The sequence below is a fragment of the Hyla sarda genome, chromosome 9, assembly GCF_029499605.1.
Source record: "Hyla sarda isolate aHylSar1 chromosome 9, aHylSar1.hap1, whole genome shotgun sequence".
NCBI classification, from domain to species: domain Eukaryota; kingdom Metazoa; phylum Chordata; class Amphibia; order Anura; family Hylidae; genus Hyla; species Hyla sarda.
Window position 1 is genome coordinate 69,811,951 of NC_079197.1, and position 17,109 is coordinate 69,829,059.

General features: G+C 46.8%; 1 protein-coding gene across 2 annotated transcripts in view; it reads right to left on the minus strand.

Moving 5' to 3' along the window:
- SLC7A3 (solute carrier family 7 member 3) overlaps positions 1–17,109 on the minus strand; it is a 208,994-nt gene that overhangs the window by 120,182 nt on the left and 71,703 nt on the right. For both annotated transcript variants that reach the window (XM_056537883.1, XM_056537884.1), the window contains one exon: positions 6,254–6,412. In XM_056537883.1, the coding sequence (XP_056393858.1) occupies positions 6,254–6,412 (159 nt within the window). The remainder of the gene's footprint in view (positions 1–6,253; positions 6,413–17,109) is intronic.

The window sequence follows — 17,109 nt, forward strand, 5'->3', positions numbered from 1 at the left end:
GATCCCCGTCTTTTCTTTAACTCAAAACCTGCAGTGGTAGATATAAAAAAAATGCCAGAAAAAAACTGTGGGGAAACATAGCTTTATGAAGCTGTGTTGTAATTTTTTTTTTTTTTGCTGCATTGTCTGTTCATTTTCATTGGTAACAACTTGGCGTAGATGGGGCTTTTTGATAATTTTTTATTCAATTTTTTCTGGGATGAGACCAAACAAATGCTATGTATGCTAAATGTATGTTAAAATGCTAAATATATAATGTAGGCACTTCATTGATCTATTACATCTGTGTTCTATTGGAAGAGTCTGCCATAGGAAGAGTACCAGCAGCCACAGAGGCCTTAGGCGGCCATGAAAACTGATCACTTCCCTGCAATTGCATTGTGAGGAGGCGATCTGAATAACTGCACCATTAATGATGCACATAAAGGCTGTTAAGATGCCGATGTAAGTTTTGACAGCGGCATCCAAATGGTTTATAGACGACAGCTAATGGTTAAATGAGCACAAGTCTTGATCAGTTAAGGTCTCAGTGCTAAGACACCCACCAATCCGGAGAAAGAGCTGGAAGTAATGCCCAGTAGCATGATTCCCTCTCCTGCTGCTAGTGATCTTTGTCTCCCTGTCCCATAGGCTTATAATGGAGCAGAAACAGAAAGATCTCTCATTCACCTAAAGGTGGGTGTCTCAGCATCAACTGATCAAGACTGAACAACAGGGAGTGACAAGGCCCCCCTACTTTTGCCCTGGCCCCCCAGGTTTCCTCCCCATAATATGAAAGCTGGAGACACCACTGTTTTAACCTCTTAAGGATGCAGGGCGTACCTGTATGCCCTGCGCTCGGTCCCGGTATATAACACGGGGTCACGCCGTGACTGTCAGGATCCAGGCTAATAGCTGGTAGCGGAGGCTGGTAATGGATCCGCTGTGCCAGAGAGGTGATGACGTGGGCCATACCAGGGGAACGGAATCTAAGGGATTACTGGTTTTCACCAGAGCCCGCCGCAAAGCGGGATGGACTTGCTGCGGCAGGTAACCCCCAGGTCGTTCCACCCTGTAGCGACTCAACCTCTCTGGCTGCTGAGATAAGGCAAGGTACAAAAGGATCAGGCAAGGCGTAGTCAGACGGAGCAAATGTCAGTGAATCACAAAGTTAAAACGTGCAAAGAACAGGGACCAGCGGGCTTGGCGTGGATTAAGCCTTTGTGCGGACTAGCGATAAGCAAGATTCTTGTGATCCGTGAAGATGCACACAGGATGGATGGAGCCCTCAAGAAGATGCCTCCATTCTTCAAGTGCCAATTTTATGGCCAACAACTCTCTGTTTCCGATCGAATAGTTCCTTTCGGCTGGAGAGAAAGTCTTGGAGAAAAAGTCGCAAGTTACGGTCTTGCCTCTGGGCGACTTCTGAGTGAGCAGGGCTCCAGCTCCCACAGAGGAGGCATCCACCTCCAAGGAGAATGGCTTAAAAGGGTCAGGTCTGGTGAGAATTGGGGGGGAGGCAAAGGCAGCTTTCAAGTACTGGAAGGCTTCTTCTGCCTGAGGAGGCCACGACTTGGGATTAGCCCCTTTCTTGGTCAAGGCTACAATGGGAGACACCAGTGTGGAGAAATGTGGGATGAATTGCCTATAATAATTGGCAAAATTCAAGAACCTTTGTATGGCACGTAGCCCAGAGGGGCGCGGCCAGTCCAGAACCGCGGAGAGTTTGGCCGGGTCCATCTGTAAGCCTTGGGCAGAAATTATGTACCCCAGGAAAGGCAGACTGGTCCACTCAAATAGGCCCTTCTCGATCTTAGTGTAGAGGCGGTTCCTCCTGAGGTGGGAAAGGATTGACGAACATGTACCCGGTGTTGGTCAAGGTTGGAAGAGAAGATGAGGATGTCATCGAGGTAAACCACCACGCAGGTGTAGAGGAGGTCCCTGAAGATATCATTGACAAATTCCTGGAACACGGCAGGAGCGTTACAGAGACCAAAGGGCATCACCAGGTATTCAAAATGTTCATCTCGGGTGTTGAAGGCGGTCTTCCACTCGTCTCCCTCTCCAATACGGATCAAGTTGTAAGCACCACGAAGATCCAACTTGGTAAAAATTCTGGCCCCGCGGAGACGGTCAAAGAGCTCAGAGATCAAGGGAAGAGGGTAACGGTTCTTGACCGTGATCTTGTTAAGTCCTCTGTAGTCAATACAAGGACGAAGGGAGCCGTCCTTTTTGGTGACAAAGAAGAACCCGGCTCAAGCAGGAGAGGAAGACTTCCTTATGAAACCTCTTTGTAGGTTCTCACGGATGTATTCAGACATGGCAAGAGTCTCAGGTGGAGAGAGTGGGTAGATTCTACCCCGTGGAAGAGTAGTCCCTGGCATTAAGTCAATGGGACAATCATAGGGTCTGTGAGGCGGAAGAACCTTGGCTTGCTTTTTGCAGAAGACATCAGCGAAGCTGTGATAAGCCTCAGGCAGACCAAGTGGAGGAGAAGCAATGGGATTTTGCTTGACAGGAACGGTCTTGAGACAGCGGCTGAAGCAAGAGGGACCCCAACTCTGCATCTCTCCGGAGGACCCATCCAGGACTGGACAATGGCGCTGAAGCCAAGGCAGACCCAGGAGGAGTTCAGAGGGGCAAAAAGTAAGAACATAGAACTCCAACTTCTCAGTATGCAGCATGCCAATGTCCATCTGAAGTGGTGAAGTGTGGTACTGCACTGTAGTAGTGAGTCTCTCTCCATTGACAGTGGAAATGAAGAAAGGCTTGGGTAGATGAACCACGGGAATTTGGTAATTGTCAATCAAGGAGGCATGGATGAAATTGCCAGCAGATCCAGAGTCCAAGAAGGCTGTGGCAGTGAAGGTAGACTTGGCAGGCACGGAAAGCTGCACTGATAGCGTAAGACGTGAAGAGGAAGAATCCACACCAACAACGCCTCTCCCACATTTACTAGGTGTAAGCGTTTCCCGAACGCAGAGGACGGAGAGGACAGTCTCTGAGGAAGTGCTCGGTACTGGCGCAGTACAGACACAAATTCTCGTTTCTGCGACGACTCCGTTCTTGAGAAGTCAGGCGAGACCGGTCCACTTGCATGGCTTCCACGGCGGGAGGCCCAGAGAAGGGTTGCGGTGGACGCTGAAGAGCCGGAGCCAGACGAGGATAGCGTCTTGGATGAGCTCTCTCCTTTTCTTGCAGAAGTTCCTCTTGTCTCTCAGAGAAACGCTTGTCAATCCTAGTGGCCAGTAATATAAGGTCACTAAGGGTAGATGGTATCTCACGTGCAGCTAGGACGTCTTTAATCTCATTGCTTAGGCCTTTCTTGAAAGTGGCACATAGAGCATCATTATTCCAATTCAACTCTGAGGCGAGGGTATGGAATTGGACGGCGTATTCACCCACGGTAGAGCCTCCTTGGGTCAAACTCAGCAAAGCAGTCTCTGCGGAGGTAACCCGGGCAGGTTCCTCAAATACACTCCGGAACTCTTGACAGAAATTCTGGACGGAGGTAGTGGCTGGATCAAAGCGGTCCCACAAAGATGTAGCCCAGGCCAGGGCCTTCCCAGTAAGCAGGGAGAGTATGAAGGCCACCTTGGCACGCTCGGACGGGAACTGGTCGGCCAATAACTCCAGATGAAGTGAGCACTGCGACAAGAACCCACGGCACTGCTTCGGATCACCGTCATACTTGTCCGGCAAGGACAAGCGGATTCTGGAAGTTGAGACGGCTGCTGGCTGTGGTGGTGAAGCAGGTGCAGGCGGAGGTGACGGTTGTTGCTGGGCAGACAAGATTTGCTGCAACATGGCGGACAACTGATTCATTTGTTGTCCCTGCTGCGCAATTTGCTGCGACTGCTGGGCCACCATAACACAGAGGTCAGCGACGCTTGGCAGAGGTACCTCAGCGGGATCCATGGCCGGATCTTACTGTCAGGATCCGGGCTGGTAGCGGAGGCTGGTGGTGGATCCGCTGTGCCCGAGAGGTGATGATGTGGGCCGTACCAGGGGAACGGAATCTAAGGGATTACTGGTTTTCACCAGAGCCCGCCGCAAAGCAGGATGGACTTGCTGCAGCAGGTAACCCCGAGGTCGTTCCACCCAGTAGCGACTCAACCTCTCTGGCTGCTGAGATAAGGCAAGGTACAAGAGGATCAGGCAAGGCGTAGTCAGATGGAGCAAATGTCAGGGCAGGCAGCAACAGTTCACAGGCGGTAGTCGGTAGCAACGGGTCAGCAACAGGCAAGGAACACACAGGAACGCTTTCACAATGGCACAAAAGGCAACAAAGATCCGGCAGGAGGCTGTGGGAGGGGAAGGTACTTATAGCCAGTGCACAGGTGCAGACCTAATTAAGTCCAAACAGCACTGCCTCTCAAAAACCTTAACCCTTAATAACCACTTTGGGCCAGGCACCAATCACTGGTGCACTGGCCCTTTAAATCTAAGAGTCCCGGCACACGCACGCCCAAGAGAGCGGGGACGCACACGGCGAGACTCAGGAGCGCTGCCTGGGGACACATGCTGTGAGCGCTCTGAGGCCAGCAGGGGGCCCGGAGCGCTCAGTGTAACAGTGACCCAGTGTCGTACCGGGTCGGTCCCAGCGGCTGATGACAGCCGGGACCCTGGGCTAATAGCGTGCGGCACCGATTCTTGTGCTGCATGCTATTAACCCTTTAGACACGGCATTCAAAGTTGATCACCGCATCTAAAATGAAAGTAAAAGCTTCCTGGTAGCTCAGTCAGGCTGATCGGGACCATCACGGGGGTATCGCGATGTCCCAATCAGCTAGAACATGAGTAGAGATCCCCTTTCCTGCCACCATCATGTCCGAAATCCAGGCTTGAGCAATTGACCGCCAATCACGGCAATGATCTGTGTATGAGATTGGTATGTTAAGTGTGTTAAGCCACTAGGGGGGGGCTATAACACTGCAAAAAAAAAAAAAAAGTTTGAAAAAAAGTTAATAAAGATCATTTAACCCCTTCCCTAAGAATCACCCCCTTTTCCCATAAAAAAAAACTGTGTAAATAAAAATAAACATATGTGGTATCGCCAACGTGTGGAAATGTCCAAACTCTAAAAATATATTGTTAATTAAACCACACCGTCAATGGCGTACACGCAAACAAATTCCAAAGTCCAAAGTAGAGTATTTTTGGTCACTTTCTAAAAAAACTATCAAAAAATCCGATCGGTATAAAATTGATACCGATAAAAACTTCAGATTATGGCCCGTACATGGAAAAATAAAAAGTTAAAAGGGTCAGAAGATGATAATTTTAAACATATAAATTTTCCTGCATGTAGTTATGATTTTTTTTTTTAGAAGTAATACAAAATCAAACCTATATAAATAGGGTATCATTTTAACCTACAGAATAAAGATAAGATGTCATTTGTACTGAAAAATGCACTGCGTAGAAACAGAAGCCCCCTAAAATTTACAAAATTGCATTTTCTTCTTCTATTTTGTCGCACAATGTTTTTTTTCCGCTTCACCTTGGCTATTTTGGTAAAATGACTAATGTCATTGCAAAGTAGAATTGGTGGCGCAAAAAAATTGCCATAATATAGAATTTTAGGTGCAAAATTTAAAGTGTTATGATTTTTTGAAGGTGATAAGGAAAAAATGCAAAAACAGAAAAACCCTGAGTCCTTAAGGGGATAAACAGATTTAAAGGGGTACTCGGGTGAAAACCTTTTTTCTTTTAAATCAACTGGTGGCAGAAAGTTAAACATATTTGTAAATTACTTCTATTAAAAAACCTTAATCCTTCCTGTACTTATTAGCTGATGAATACTACAGAGGAAATTCTTTTCTTTTTTGGAATGCTCTCTGATGACATCACGAGCACAGTTCTCTCTGCTGACGTTATTATTATAATAATAACACTTTATTTATTGTTGTCCTTAGTGGGATTTGAACCCAAGTCCCCAGCTCTGCAGGGCAGCAGTGCTAACCACTGAGCCACCATGCTGCCCTTAGCATACATCTGCTATGCATGGTTGCTAAAATGGACAGAGATGTCAGCAGAGAGCATTGTGCTTGTGAAGTCATCAGTGTTCCAAAAAGAAAGGAATTTCCTCTGTAGCATTCAGCAGCTAATAAGTACTGGAAGGATTAAGATTTTTTAATAGAAGTAATTGACAAATATGTTTAACTTTCTGCCACCAGTTGATTTAAAAGAAAAAAGGTTTTCACCGGAGTACCCCTTTAACAATAGAAAGTAATTTTTCACTCTCTATCATATACACCAAATAGGCACCTACCTGTTAGCAGAATGACAAGTAAAAGAGCAAAGAAATCCGGGTATTCTCCCAGGACGTTTTCCACTTTGAAGTTTATTTTCTGCATGAAGTAATTTTTTATGTAATTACCAATGATGTCATCAAAAGTAGAGCTCCATGCTCTTGCCACACTAGCAGTACCTGAAATTGGAAATGACAGAAAGGTTGCAAGGGTTAAATGGGTTATCTGGGAATTTTCAAATTAATGGCCTATACACTGGACCACAAGACCAGGATCAAAGGGGATCCAGCTCTCAACCTGTCCCCACAACCAACTGTTAGAAGGGGATCCAGCGAGTACCCTTCATTGCTTACCATGCACAGTTTTGTAAACTTAACAGTAGCTGTTCCTGGTATTAGTCTAATATGCTTGAAGTGTCCCACCCCCGAGACCCCTCATGATCTCCAGAATGAGGCCCTGGCTCTCCCTATGCCTAGAGCTGTGTGGTCGGCATCAGCACATGGGCACAGGGAGAGATAAGTTTGCAAAAGTTTGTGCACTTTATCTCCTTTTTTGGAGACTTTACTAAAAATTGTGCATCTTATTTCTCCTCTGCATTTTAGGCACCTTACATACCAAACAGCTAGGGTGTATCATATGTGAAAGGTTAGTTGTTGGGGACCTATCCTCATCCCCAAAGGACTATTATAGTAGTTATAGGGACTATAAGTGTCACTGCTAGTTATCTACTACAAAGCCTAGGATAAAGAATGCGTAGAAACCATCTCTGTACAATTATTCAGAATGTGATGTGCACAGGGGCAGTACAGTATTTATATACAATATTTATATTGAAGGGCTACATGTCTTAGATATACTTTTAATGGTTTTAGATCTGTATATATCATTATGCCAGTTAAAAAAAAATATTATTATTTATATTCAGCATCACTGTACTCTATTTTTCTTTCTTTGAATAAATTAGTATTGATGATGCCATTTAAAAGGTTAAATAAAGTTGCTGATGTCCGGTACTCTAATGCAGAACTGATGGCGTTGGATCCGACCACTGGGACCTCCCACGATCTCCTGCTTGGCACCCCGGCTCTCTCCATGCATGAAGGGGAGGTCGCGCCATGCATGAATTACTGTCGACCGCAGCACAAAGCTGTGGCCAACACACCCCTCCATGTGTCTCTATGGGAGCGCCGGAGATATACGAACACTATATCTCTGGCTCTCCCATAAAGATGAATTGAGGGGCTCGTCAGCAACAGCTTTGACCGAAATGTATGCACGGAGTGGCGATCGAGCCATGCATGGAGAGAGTTGGGGTGCCAAGCAGGAGATCGCAGGGGTGCCAGCGGTCGTAATCCCTGCAATCAGACACTTATCCCCTATCCTATGGATTTTCTGCACCAGAGTACCCACAAAATCCCTTTAATGGGGAACTCTGCTGGAAACCCTTTTAAAAAAAAAAATTAATAAATCAAACTAGTGCCAGAAAGTTAAACAGATCTGTAAATTATTTCTATTAAAAATCCTTTGTATGTATGCTCCACAGGAAGTTTTTTCCTTTTTGAATTTCCTTTATGTCTGATCACAGTACTCTCTGCTGACACATCTGTCCATTTCAGGAACTGTCAAGAGTAGGAGCAAATCCCAATAGCAAACCTATCCTGCTCTGGACAGTTCCTGACATGGACAGAGGTGTTTGCAGAGAGCACTGTGGTCAGACAGAAAGGAAATTCAAAAATATAAAAACTTCCTCTGTAGAATACAGCAGTTGATAAGTACTGGAATGATTAAGATTTTTACATAGAAGTCATTTTTACAAATCTGCTTAACTGTTTTAAATTTTTCTCTTTACCTTTCAAGAGTTACAACTTAAATAATTATTTTACATTCTGTGTTTTTGCGGAACCAGTTGTACTTTTTTTAGAGCTCTCATTAAAACATAACTTTTAATATTTTATCAAATACAATATAGCAAATCCTTCGGCACCAAAAAGTGAACAAAACATAGATCAATAACAAATAAAATAAAAAATCAAGCATAGTATTTGATTCACAGAATATACAATACTTTATGGGATGTAGGCTGAGAAAATAAGACCGAAGATAAACTACAGAAAAAACAAATCCAGGTACTGAAACCAATTACAGCCTATGAAACATCAATGTGTGTCCCATACATATCCTGCGTCCCCCCCCCCCCCCCCCATATGTAATAACAACAACATTAAAGGGTTTCATCAGGGGACATAATTATGTAGGAAACAGGTAGTAATGATAAGGTTGCAATAATCAGTAGATACTGTGTCAGCCAAGGGGTATTAGTAACCAGATTCCCAATGGGACCACTCAGTCAGATCCAGTTGGGGAATAGCGCTGGGTAAAAGAGAAGAGCAATAGCAAAGATGCAGTGATAAGGTGATGTCTCTTCTCCTTCTGGGCACATGCCCAATAAGTTCAACCAAGGGAGGGGAGAGTATGTGGATGAAGGGAAAAAGTATGGGTGGATGAAGGGGAGGAGATGTGGGTATTCCAGTGGAAAAAAATGTTTTCAAATCAACTGGTGCCAGAAAGTTATTATTTAAAAATCTTACAGAAGTCTTGCCTAGAATTTTTTTTTCCAAAATGACCAGGCTGCATGAAAATAAAACAATAAACAGGGCTCACCTGCCGCAACTTGCCTGATGTCCCAATATCTCGCACAGCTCCTTCATCGCTCCTTCGTCTTCTTGCTGGTCCAGCTGCAGTTAACTCATCAAACTGCTGGTCAGCAAATCGCTAACCACATCGATGTCCTGCCTCTCACAGAGATAGGCTGAGCAGCAGTGTAATGTATTGAGCCACAGCATTGGTCACCTAGGTTCAATGTAATGGTGATTTGCTTCTACTCTTGACAGGACAAAGGTGGCAGCAGAAAGCACTGTGGTCAGACTGGAAAGAACTACACACCTTTCTCTGGAGTATACAGCAGCTGGTAAGTATTATACCAGAGACAATGAGTTCAAACACTGCATCCAATAAAATTTTCAGTTTACTATGAATTTAAAACATGATTACAAAAACCTTAGGTTATTAGCATAATCCAACCTCGACGCACGTTTTGGGATCTTTTTCACGGCCTCTAAAAAAGTTCCCAAAATGTGTGCCAGTTTCGGAGGAGTGCATTGGCTATTATAGGTAAGGACTTCTGTAATATTTTAATTAGGTAACATATGGCGTTGTTCAGGCTGCTAGTAATTACATTTAGTATTGACTATAGTTAATGGGGACCTCAGTATGAGGTAAAACATGCTCTATCCCCAGTCAATATATTGAATATAAGGTTTGCAGAGAACAACGCTTAACAACGTTTCACCTAATGTGATCTGATATTTACCTGACAGTCATTTGCACTCTCTCCTCTGTGAACTTTTTTGTATTGTGGATGTTGTCATTTTGGCACCCTAATCATGTATTTATTGTAAGGTTTTTTAATCATGTTTTAAATTAATAATAAACTATGACTTTTATTGGAAGCAGTGTTTGAATTCATTGTCTCTGATATAACATATACAGTCATGGCCGTAAATGTTGGCACCCTTTCAAGAAAATTAAGTATTTCTCACAGAAAAGGATTGCAGTAACACATGTTTTGCTATACACATGTTTATTCCCTTTGTGTGCATTGGAACTAAACCAAAAAAGGGAGGAAAAAAAGCTAATTGGACATAATGTCACACCAAACTCCAAAAATGGGCTGGGCAAAATGATTGGCACCCTTAACTTAATATTTGGTTGCACACCCTTCGGAAAAAATAACTGAAATCAGTCGCTTCCTATAACCAACAATTAGCTTCTTACACCTCTCAGCCGGAATGTTGGACCACTCTTCCTTAGCAAACTGCTCCAGGTCTCTCTGATTGGAAGGGCGTCTTTTCCCAACAGCAATTTTAAGATCTCTCCACATGTGTTCAATGGGATTTAGATCTGGACTCATTGCTGGCCACTTCAGAACTCTCCAGCACTTTGTTGCCATCCATTTCTGGGTGCTTTGGGGTCATTGTCCTGCTGGAAGACCCAAGATCTCTGACCCCAGCTTTCTGACACTGGGCTGTACAGTGCGACCCAAAATCTGTTGGTAATCCACAGATTTCATGATGCCTTGCACACATTCAAGGCACCCAGTGCCAGAGGCAGCCAAACAACCCAAAAACAAAATTGAACCTCCACCATATTTCATTGTAGGTACTGTGTTCTTTTCTTTGTTGGCCTCATTCTGTTTTCGGTAAACAGTAGAATGATGTGTTTTACCAAAAAGCTCTATCTTGGTCTCATCTGTCCACAAGACGTTTTCCCAGAAGGATTTTGACTTACTCAAGTTCATTTTAGCAAAATGTAGTCTTGCTTTTTTATGTCTCTGTGTCAGCAGTGGGGTCCTCCTAGGTCTCCTGCCATAGCGTTTCATTTCATTTAAATGTCGATGGATAGTTCACGCTGACACTGATGCTTCCTGAGCCTGCAGGACAACTTGAATATCTTTGGAACTTGTTTGGGGCTGCTTATCCATCATCCAGACTATCCTGCATTGACACCTTTCATCAATTTTTCTCTTCCGTCCACGCCTAGGGAGATTAGCTACAGTGCCATGGGTTGCAAACTTCTTGATAATGTTGCACACTGTGGACAAAGGCAAATCTACCGCTCTGGTTCGAAAAAAAAATAAAACTGTACTTCATTAGAGGATTTTTCCAAACAATCTCTTACTATATGTGATTGTTTCTTAGAAAAGGGTTATCCCAAATCAATATTATCTCAGGCGTTCAATGAAGTGAAGAACAGACAACAATCCAACCTTGTATGCCTTAAACCACCATCTTCATTTCAGAATAAATAAGATCAGGCTAATAAATATACATATTGTAACGTACCGGCAGGACTGGTAGTGGATCCTCTGGACCAGAGAGGCGATGACGCAGGTTGTACCAGAGGACCGGTTCTAAGTGGTTACTGGTTTTAACCAGAGCCCGCCGCAAGGCGGGATGGACTTGCTGCGGCGGTAACCACCAGGTCGTATCCTCCAGTAGCAACTCAACCTCACTGGTAGCTGATATGGCGTGGTACACAGGGAGCAGGCAGGAGCGTAGTCGGACGTAGCAGAGGTCAGGGCAGGCGGCAAGGGTTCAATGGCGAGTAGACAGTAGCAAGGGTACGGCAACAGGCAGGGCAGTATACACAGTATGGAATGCTTTCTCAAAGGCACTAGGGCACAAAGATCCGGCAAGAGCAGGAAGGGGCAGGAGACTTTTATTAGGGAAGGAGGCAGGGGTAATTAGCCAGCACACCAATCAATGGTGCACTGGCCCTTCAAATTTACAGAAGGTGTCGCGCGCGGCCCCGCTCTGCCGGAAGGCAGAGCCAGTCTGCGCTGGGAATGAGGAGCCAGGTAAGTCAGACAGGGATGCGGCACGTGAGCGTGGACCAGCCGACACGGCAGCTGCGTCCCCGACACAAGGGATCCCGTGCTCCCGGTCAGTGTGACTGTGCGGGAGGCACCGGGATCCCGGGAAGGGGGAGCGGGGAAGCGAGCGCTCTGGTCCGGAGGCAGGGACCGGAGCGCTGGCTGTGACAGTACCCCCCCCCCTTTGGTCTCCCCCTCTTTTTGGTACCCAGAAAACTGCGGATGAGGTTGCGGTCCAGAATATTCTCTTCAGGCTCCCAGGATCTCTTCTCAGGACCGCAACCCTCCCAGTCAACCAGAAAAAATCTTTTCCCCCGAGAGATCTTGGTAGCTAGGATTTCTTTAACCGAAAAAATATCTGAAGTACCAGTGACAGGGGTGGGAGAAAGAAGTTTAGGAGAAAAGTGATTAAAGATGGCAGGTTTGAGAAGAGAGACATGGAAAGAGTTATGAATTCTGAGGGAGGGAGGAAGATGGAGCTGGTAGGAGACCGGATTAATGCGGCTCTTAACTCTGAAGGGACCCAAGTAACGAGGGCCCAGCTTGTAACTTGGTACCTTAAATCTGATGTATTTCGAGGAAAGCCACACCTTGTCACCAGGATTGAATTCCGGAGGAGCTCTACGACTTTTATCGGCCTGGAATTTCATACGGGTCGAGGCCTTGAGGAGGGCTGAGTGGGTCTCTCGCCAAATGGAAGAGAAGTCTTGAAGGAGGTCCTCTACAGCTGGTACAGAAGAGGGAGCGGAGGTCCGAGGTAGTGGTGGCAGAGGGTGATGACCATAAACCACAAAAAATGGAGACTTATTGGTGGCGGAAGATTGTTTGAAATTATAAGAGAACTCTGCCCAAGGGAGTAAGTCTGACCAATCATCTTGGCGGGAGGACACAAAATGGCGTAGATAATCTCCCAGAATCTGGTTCAACCGTTCTACTTGGCCATTAGACTGAGGGTGATAGGAGGAAGAAAAGTCCATCTTGACCCCGAGCTGTCCACAAAGAGCCCTCCAAAATCTGGAAACGAAGTGCGCCCCACGGTCAGAGACGATGTGTCTGGGAAGACCGTGGAGGCGGAAGATGTGTAGAAAAAACTGCTTGGCCAACTGAGGCGTGGATGGGAGACCAGGTAGAGCCACAAAGTGAGCCATTTTAGAGAACCGGTCCACAACGACCTAAATAACCGCCATACCATGAGAGGAAGGGAGATCAGTTATGAAGTCCATGGCGATGTGCGACCAAGGGGTCTCCGGAACTGGAAGGGGCAGAAGAAGACCCGCCAGTTTTAGACAAGGAGTCTTGTTACAGGCGCAGATCGCACAGGACTGTACGAACTCAGTGACGTCTTTCTTCAGTGAGGACCACCAATATCTTTGGGAGATTAACTGAAGAGACTTCTTAATCCCAGGATGACCAGCAAAGAGGAAAGCGTGACCCCACTTGAGAACCTGTAACCGCTGACGAGGAGGAACATAGGTTTTACCCGGGGGAAGAAGTCGCAATTCCACAGGTGCAACTGAGATGAGACATTCAGGTGGAATAATGTGTTGAGGAGTAGGTACGTCACCCACCACATCTGAAGAGCGAGAAAGGGCATCTGCTCTGACGTTCTTGGCAGCAGGACGGAAATGAATTTGGAAATTGAAGCGGGCGAAGAAGATGGACCAACGGACTTGGCGGGGATTGAGTCTCTGAGCTGACTAGAGGTAGGCTAGGTTCTTATGGTCCGAGAAAATGGTCACAGGGTGAGTAGCACCCTCGAGAAGATGTCTCCACTCCTCCAAAGCCAATTTAATTGCCAACAGTTCTCTGTCCCCAATAGTGTAATTCTTCTCGGCGGGAGAAAAGGTTTTAGAAAAGAAGCCACAAGTTATGGTCTTGCCTCTGGAAGACTTCTGAGTAAGCACAGCTCCTGCTCCCACCGAGGATGCATCCACTTCAAGATAGAATGGCTTGCAAGGATCAGGCCGGGAAAGAACAGATGCAGAAGCAAAGGAGGCTTTCAGGGACTGGAAGGCTTCTTCAGCTTGAGGAGGCCAGGGTTTGGGATTAGCACCTTTCTTAGTCAAAGCCACAACGGGGGCCATCAGGGTGGAGTAATGAGGAATAAATTGTCTGTAATAGTTGGCAAAACTCAGGAACCTCTGTATGGCTCGGAGACCAGAGGGGCGTGGCCAGTCCAGGACCGCAGAGAGCTTGGCAGGATCCATTTGGAGTCCTTGGGCTGAGATGATATACCCCAGGAAGGGCAAAGAGCAACGCTCGAACAGGCATTTCTCAATCTTGGCATAGAGGCGGTTCTTTCTGAGCCGAGTGAGAACTTGTCGGACATGAACTCGATGTTGATCCAAATTAGAGGAAAAAATAAGAATATCATCAAGGTATACTACTACACCAGTGTAAAGAAGGTCCCGGAAGATGTCATTAACGAATTCTTGGAAGACTGCAGGTGCATTACAAAGTCCAAAAGGCATCACTAAGTATTCAAAGTGACCGTCTCTGGTGTTAAAGGTGGTCTTCCATTCGTCGCCTTCACGCATACCGATCAAATTATAGGCCCCTCGAAGATCCAATTTGGTGAAGATCTTTGCCCCTCGGAGACGATAAAATAACTCAGAGATTAGGGGCAGAGGGTAACGGTTCTTGATGGTGATTTTATTGAGTCCTCTGTAGTCAATACAGGGGCGAAGGGGACCGTCCTTCTTGGTCACGAAGAAGAAGCCAGCCCCAGCAGGAGAAGAAAACTTCCTTATGAATCCTCTCTAGAGGTTTTCACGAATATATTCGGACATGAGAAGCGTCTCTGGAGGTGAGAGAGGATAAATTCTTCCCCGAGGTGGAGTGGAACCAGGCATTAGGTCAATTGGACAATCATAGGATCTGTGAGGAGGAAGGACCTCGGCTTGTTTTTTGCAATAGACATCCGCAAAGCAGTGGTATGGTTTTGGCAGACCGGAAGGCGGAGAAATTTGCGGAAGTTGCTTGACTGGAGCAGGCTTGAGACACCGGTCTGAACAGGAGGTACCCCAACGCAGGATCTCACCGGAGGACCAGTTCAGGACAGGACTATGGCGTTGTAGCCATGGCAGGCCCAGGAGGAGTTCGGAGGAGCAGAAGGGAAGGACAAGGAACTCTAGAGTCTCTGTATGAAAAATTCCAATGTCCATCTGCAGTGGCAGGATACGGAACTGCACAGTGGCAGAGAGTCTCTCACCGTTAACCGTAGAAATGATGAGGGGCTTGGTTAGATGGACAACCAGAATGTGGTACTTGTCGACCAAGGAGGCGTGAATGAAGTTGCCAGCTGAACCGGAATCCAATAAGGCTGTGGCGGTGAAGAAGGACTTGGAAGGGAGGAACAACTGCAGGACAATCACGTAGGAAGAACAATCACGTAGGAAGGACAATCACGTAGGAAGTGCTCAGTACTGGCGCAGTACAGACACAGGTTCTCGTCTCTGCGACGGCTTCGTTCTTGCGGAATCAGGCGTGACTGGTCCACCTGCATGGCTTCCACAGCGGGAGGCCCAGAAAGGGGTTGAGGTGGACATTGAGAAACGGGAGCCAGACGAGGGTAGTGTCTAGATTGAGCCTTTCCCTTTTCCAGAAGGAGTTCCTCTTGTCTCTCGGCGAAACGCTTGTCGATTCTGGTGGCCAGCAAGATAAGGTCACTAAGGGAGGAAGGAAGTTCTCGTGCAACCAGAACGTCCTTTACTTCACTGTTTAGTCCCTTCTTGAATGTGGCACAGAGGGCTTCATTATTCCAGTTCAGCTCAGAGGCTAGGGTGCGAAACTGTATGGCATAGTCACCCACGGTAGAGGCTCCTTGGTTCAAGTTCAGTAAGGCAGTCTCTGCGGAGGTAACCCGGACAGGTTCCTCGAAAACATTACGGAATTCTTGGCAGATGTTCTGGACGGAGGAGGTGGCAGGATCAGAGCGGTCCCACAGCGGTGTAGCCCAGGCCAGGGCCTTCCCAGAGAGTAGACTGAGAATAAAGGCTACCTTGGCTCGCTCAGAAGGAAATTGGTCAGACAGTAGCTCGAGGTAGAGAGAGCACTGCGACAGGAACCCTCAGCACTGCTTAGGATCTCCGTCATACTTGTCAGGCAGGGACAGACGGATTCTGGAACTGGAGGCAACTGCAGACGGAGGAGATGCAGCAGATGCAGGCGGTGAGGCTGGCTGTTGCTGAGACGGCAGGAGCAGCTGCAACATGGCGGTTAACTGGGCCAGCTGCTGACCTTGCTGGGCCACAATGGTGGTGAGGTCCGCTAGGCTTGGCAAAGGAACTTCAGCGGGATCCATGGCCGGATCTTACTGTAACATACCGGCAGGACTGGTAGTGGATCCTCTGGACCAGAGAGGCGATGACACAGGTTGTACCAGAGGACCGGTTCTAAGTGGTTACTGGTTTTCACCAGGCGGGATGGACTTGATGCGGCGGTAACCACCAGGTCGTATCCTCCAGTAGCAACTCGACCTCACTGGTAGCTGATATGGCGTGGTACACAGGGAGCAGGCAGGAGCGTAGTCGGATGTAGCAGAGGTCAGGGCAGGCGGCAAGGGTTCAAAGGCGAGTAGACGGTAGCAAAGTGTTTTTAAGCAGCAAAAATGCTGCAGCCAGATGTTAGCACTGTGTTTTTAGGGAATTATGAATCCTCAAATCCACTTTGCGTTTCTGGGTTTGACATTTTTTCCGTGATCTTGGGAGTTTAACGGGCTCACTGGCAGTTTCCCAAAATCGAAGCATGCTGAGACTCTGGGATTTTTTTCCGAAGAAACCTCAGTGTTTTTTCTCATAGAAGTCTATAAGAGGGAAGCAAAATGTTAGTTTAACGTTGGCCTATTTGCCGCCAAAAAAGCTAACAAACAGGTGTCAGCACCTACGCATAGCATCACTACTTACCTCCACTGATGGTATGGTATACAGAAGTCCATAGTGTACAGTACCGAAGCCTGGACTCCCGTCACTATACTGACTGGAGTCCCTTCTTCTAGCGAGGCTGAGCTGTGATGCATGTACAGCAAAGGCTGAGCAGGATGTATACATTGAATACCTTCTGCCCAGCAAGGAAAGAGTTAAGCAGCGATGCTGTGCATCACAACTTAACTAGTCAACATACAGTAAACCAGCAATCTACTGTAACCCCTTGCTGGGCTGAGCTCTGTGCTGGTCCAGCAGGGAAGGAGTTGACTAGCAATGCTGAGCATTGCTAGTTAACTGCTTAAAGGGGTACTTCGCCCCTAGACATCTTATCCCCTATCCAAAGGATAGGGGATAAGATGTCTCATCGCGAGGGTCCCAACACTGGGAACCGCGCGATCTCTCCTGCAGCACCCCAGTCACGATCCTCCGGCCCCTGCATTGCCAGTCATCAGGCATGGAGCGAAGCTCGCTCCGTGCACCAGATGACAGGGTTCCTGCAGAAGAAATCACGGGGTCCCCA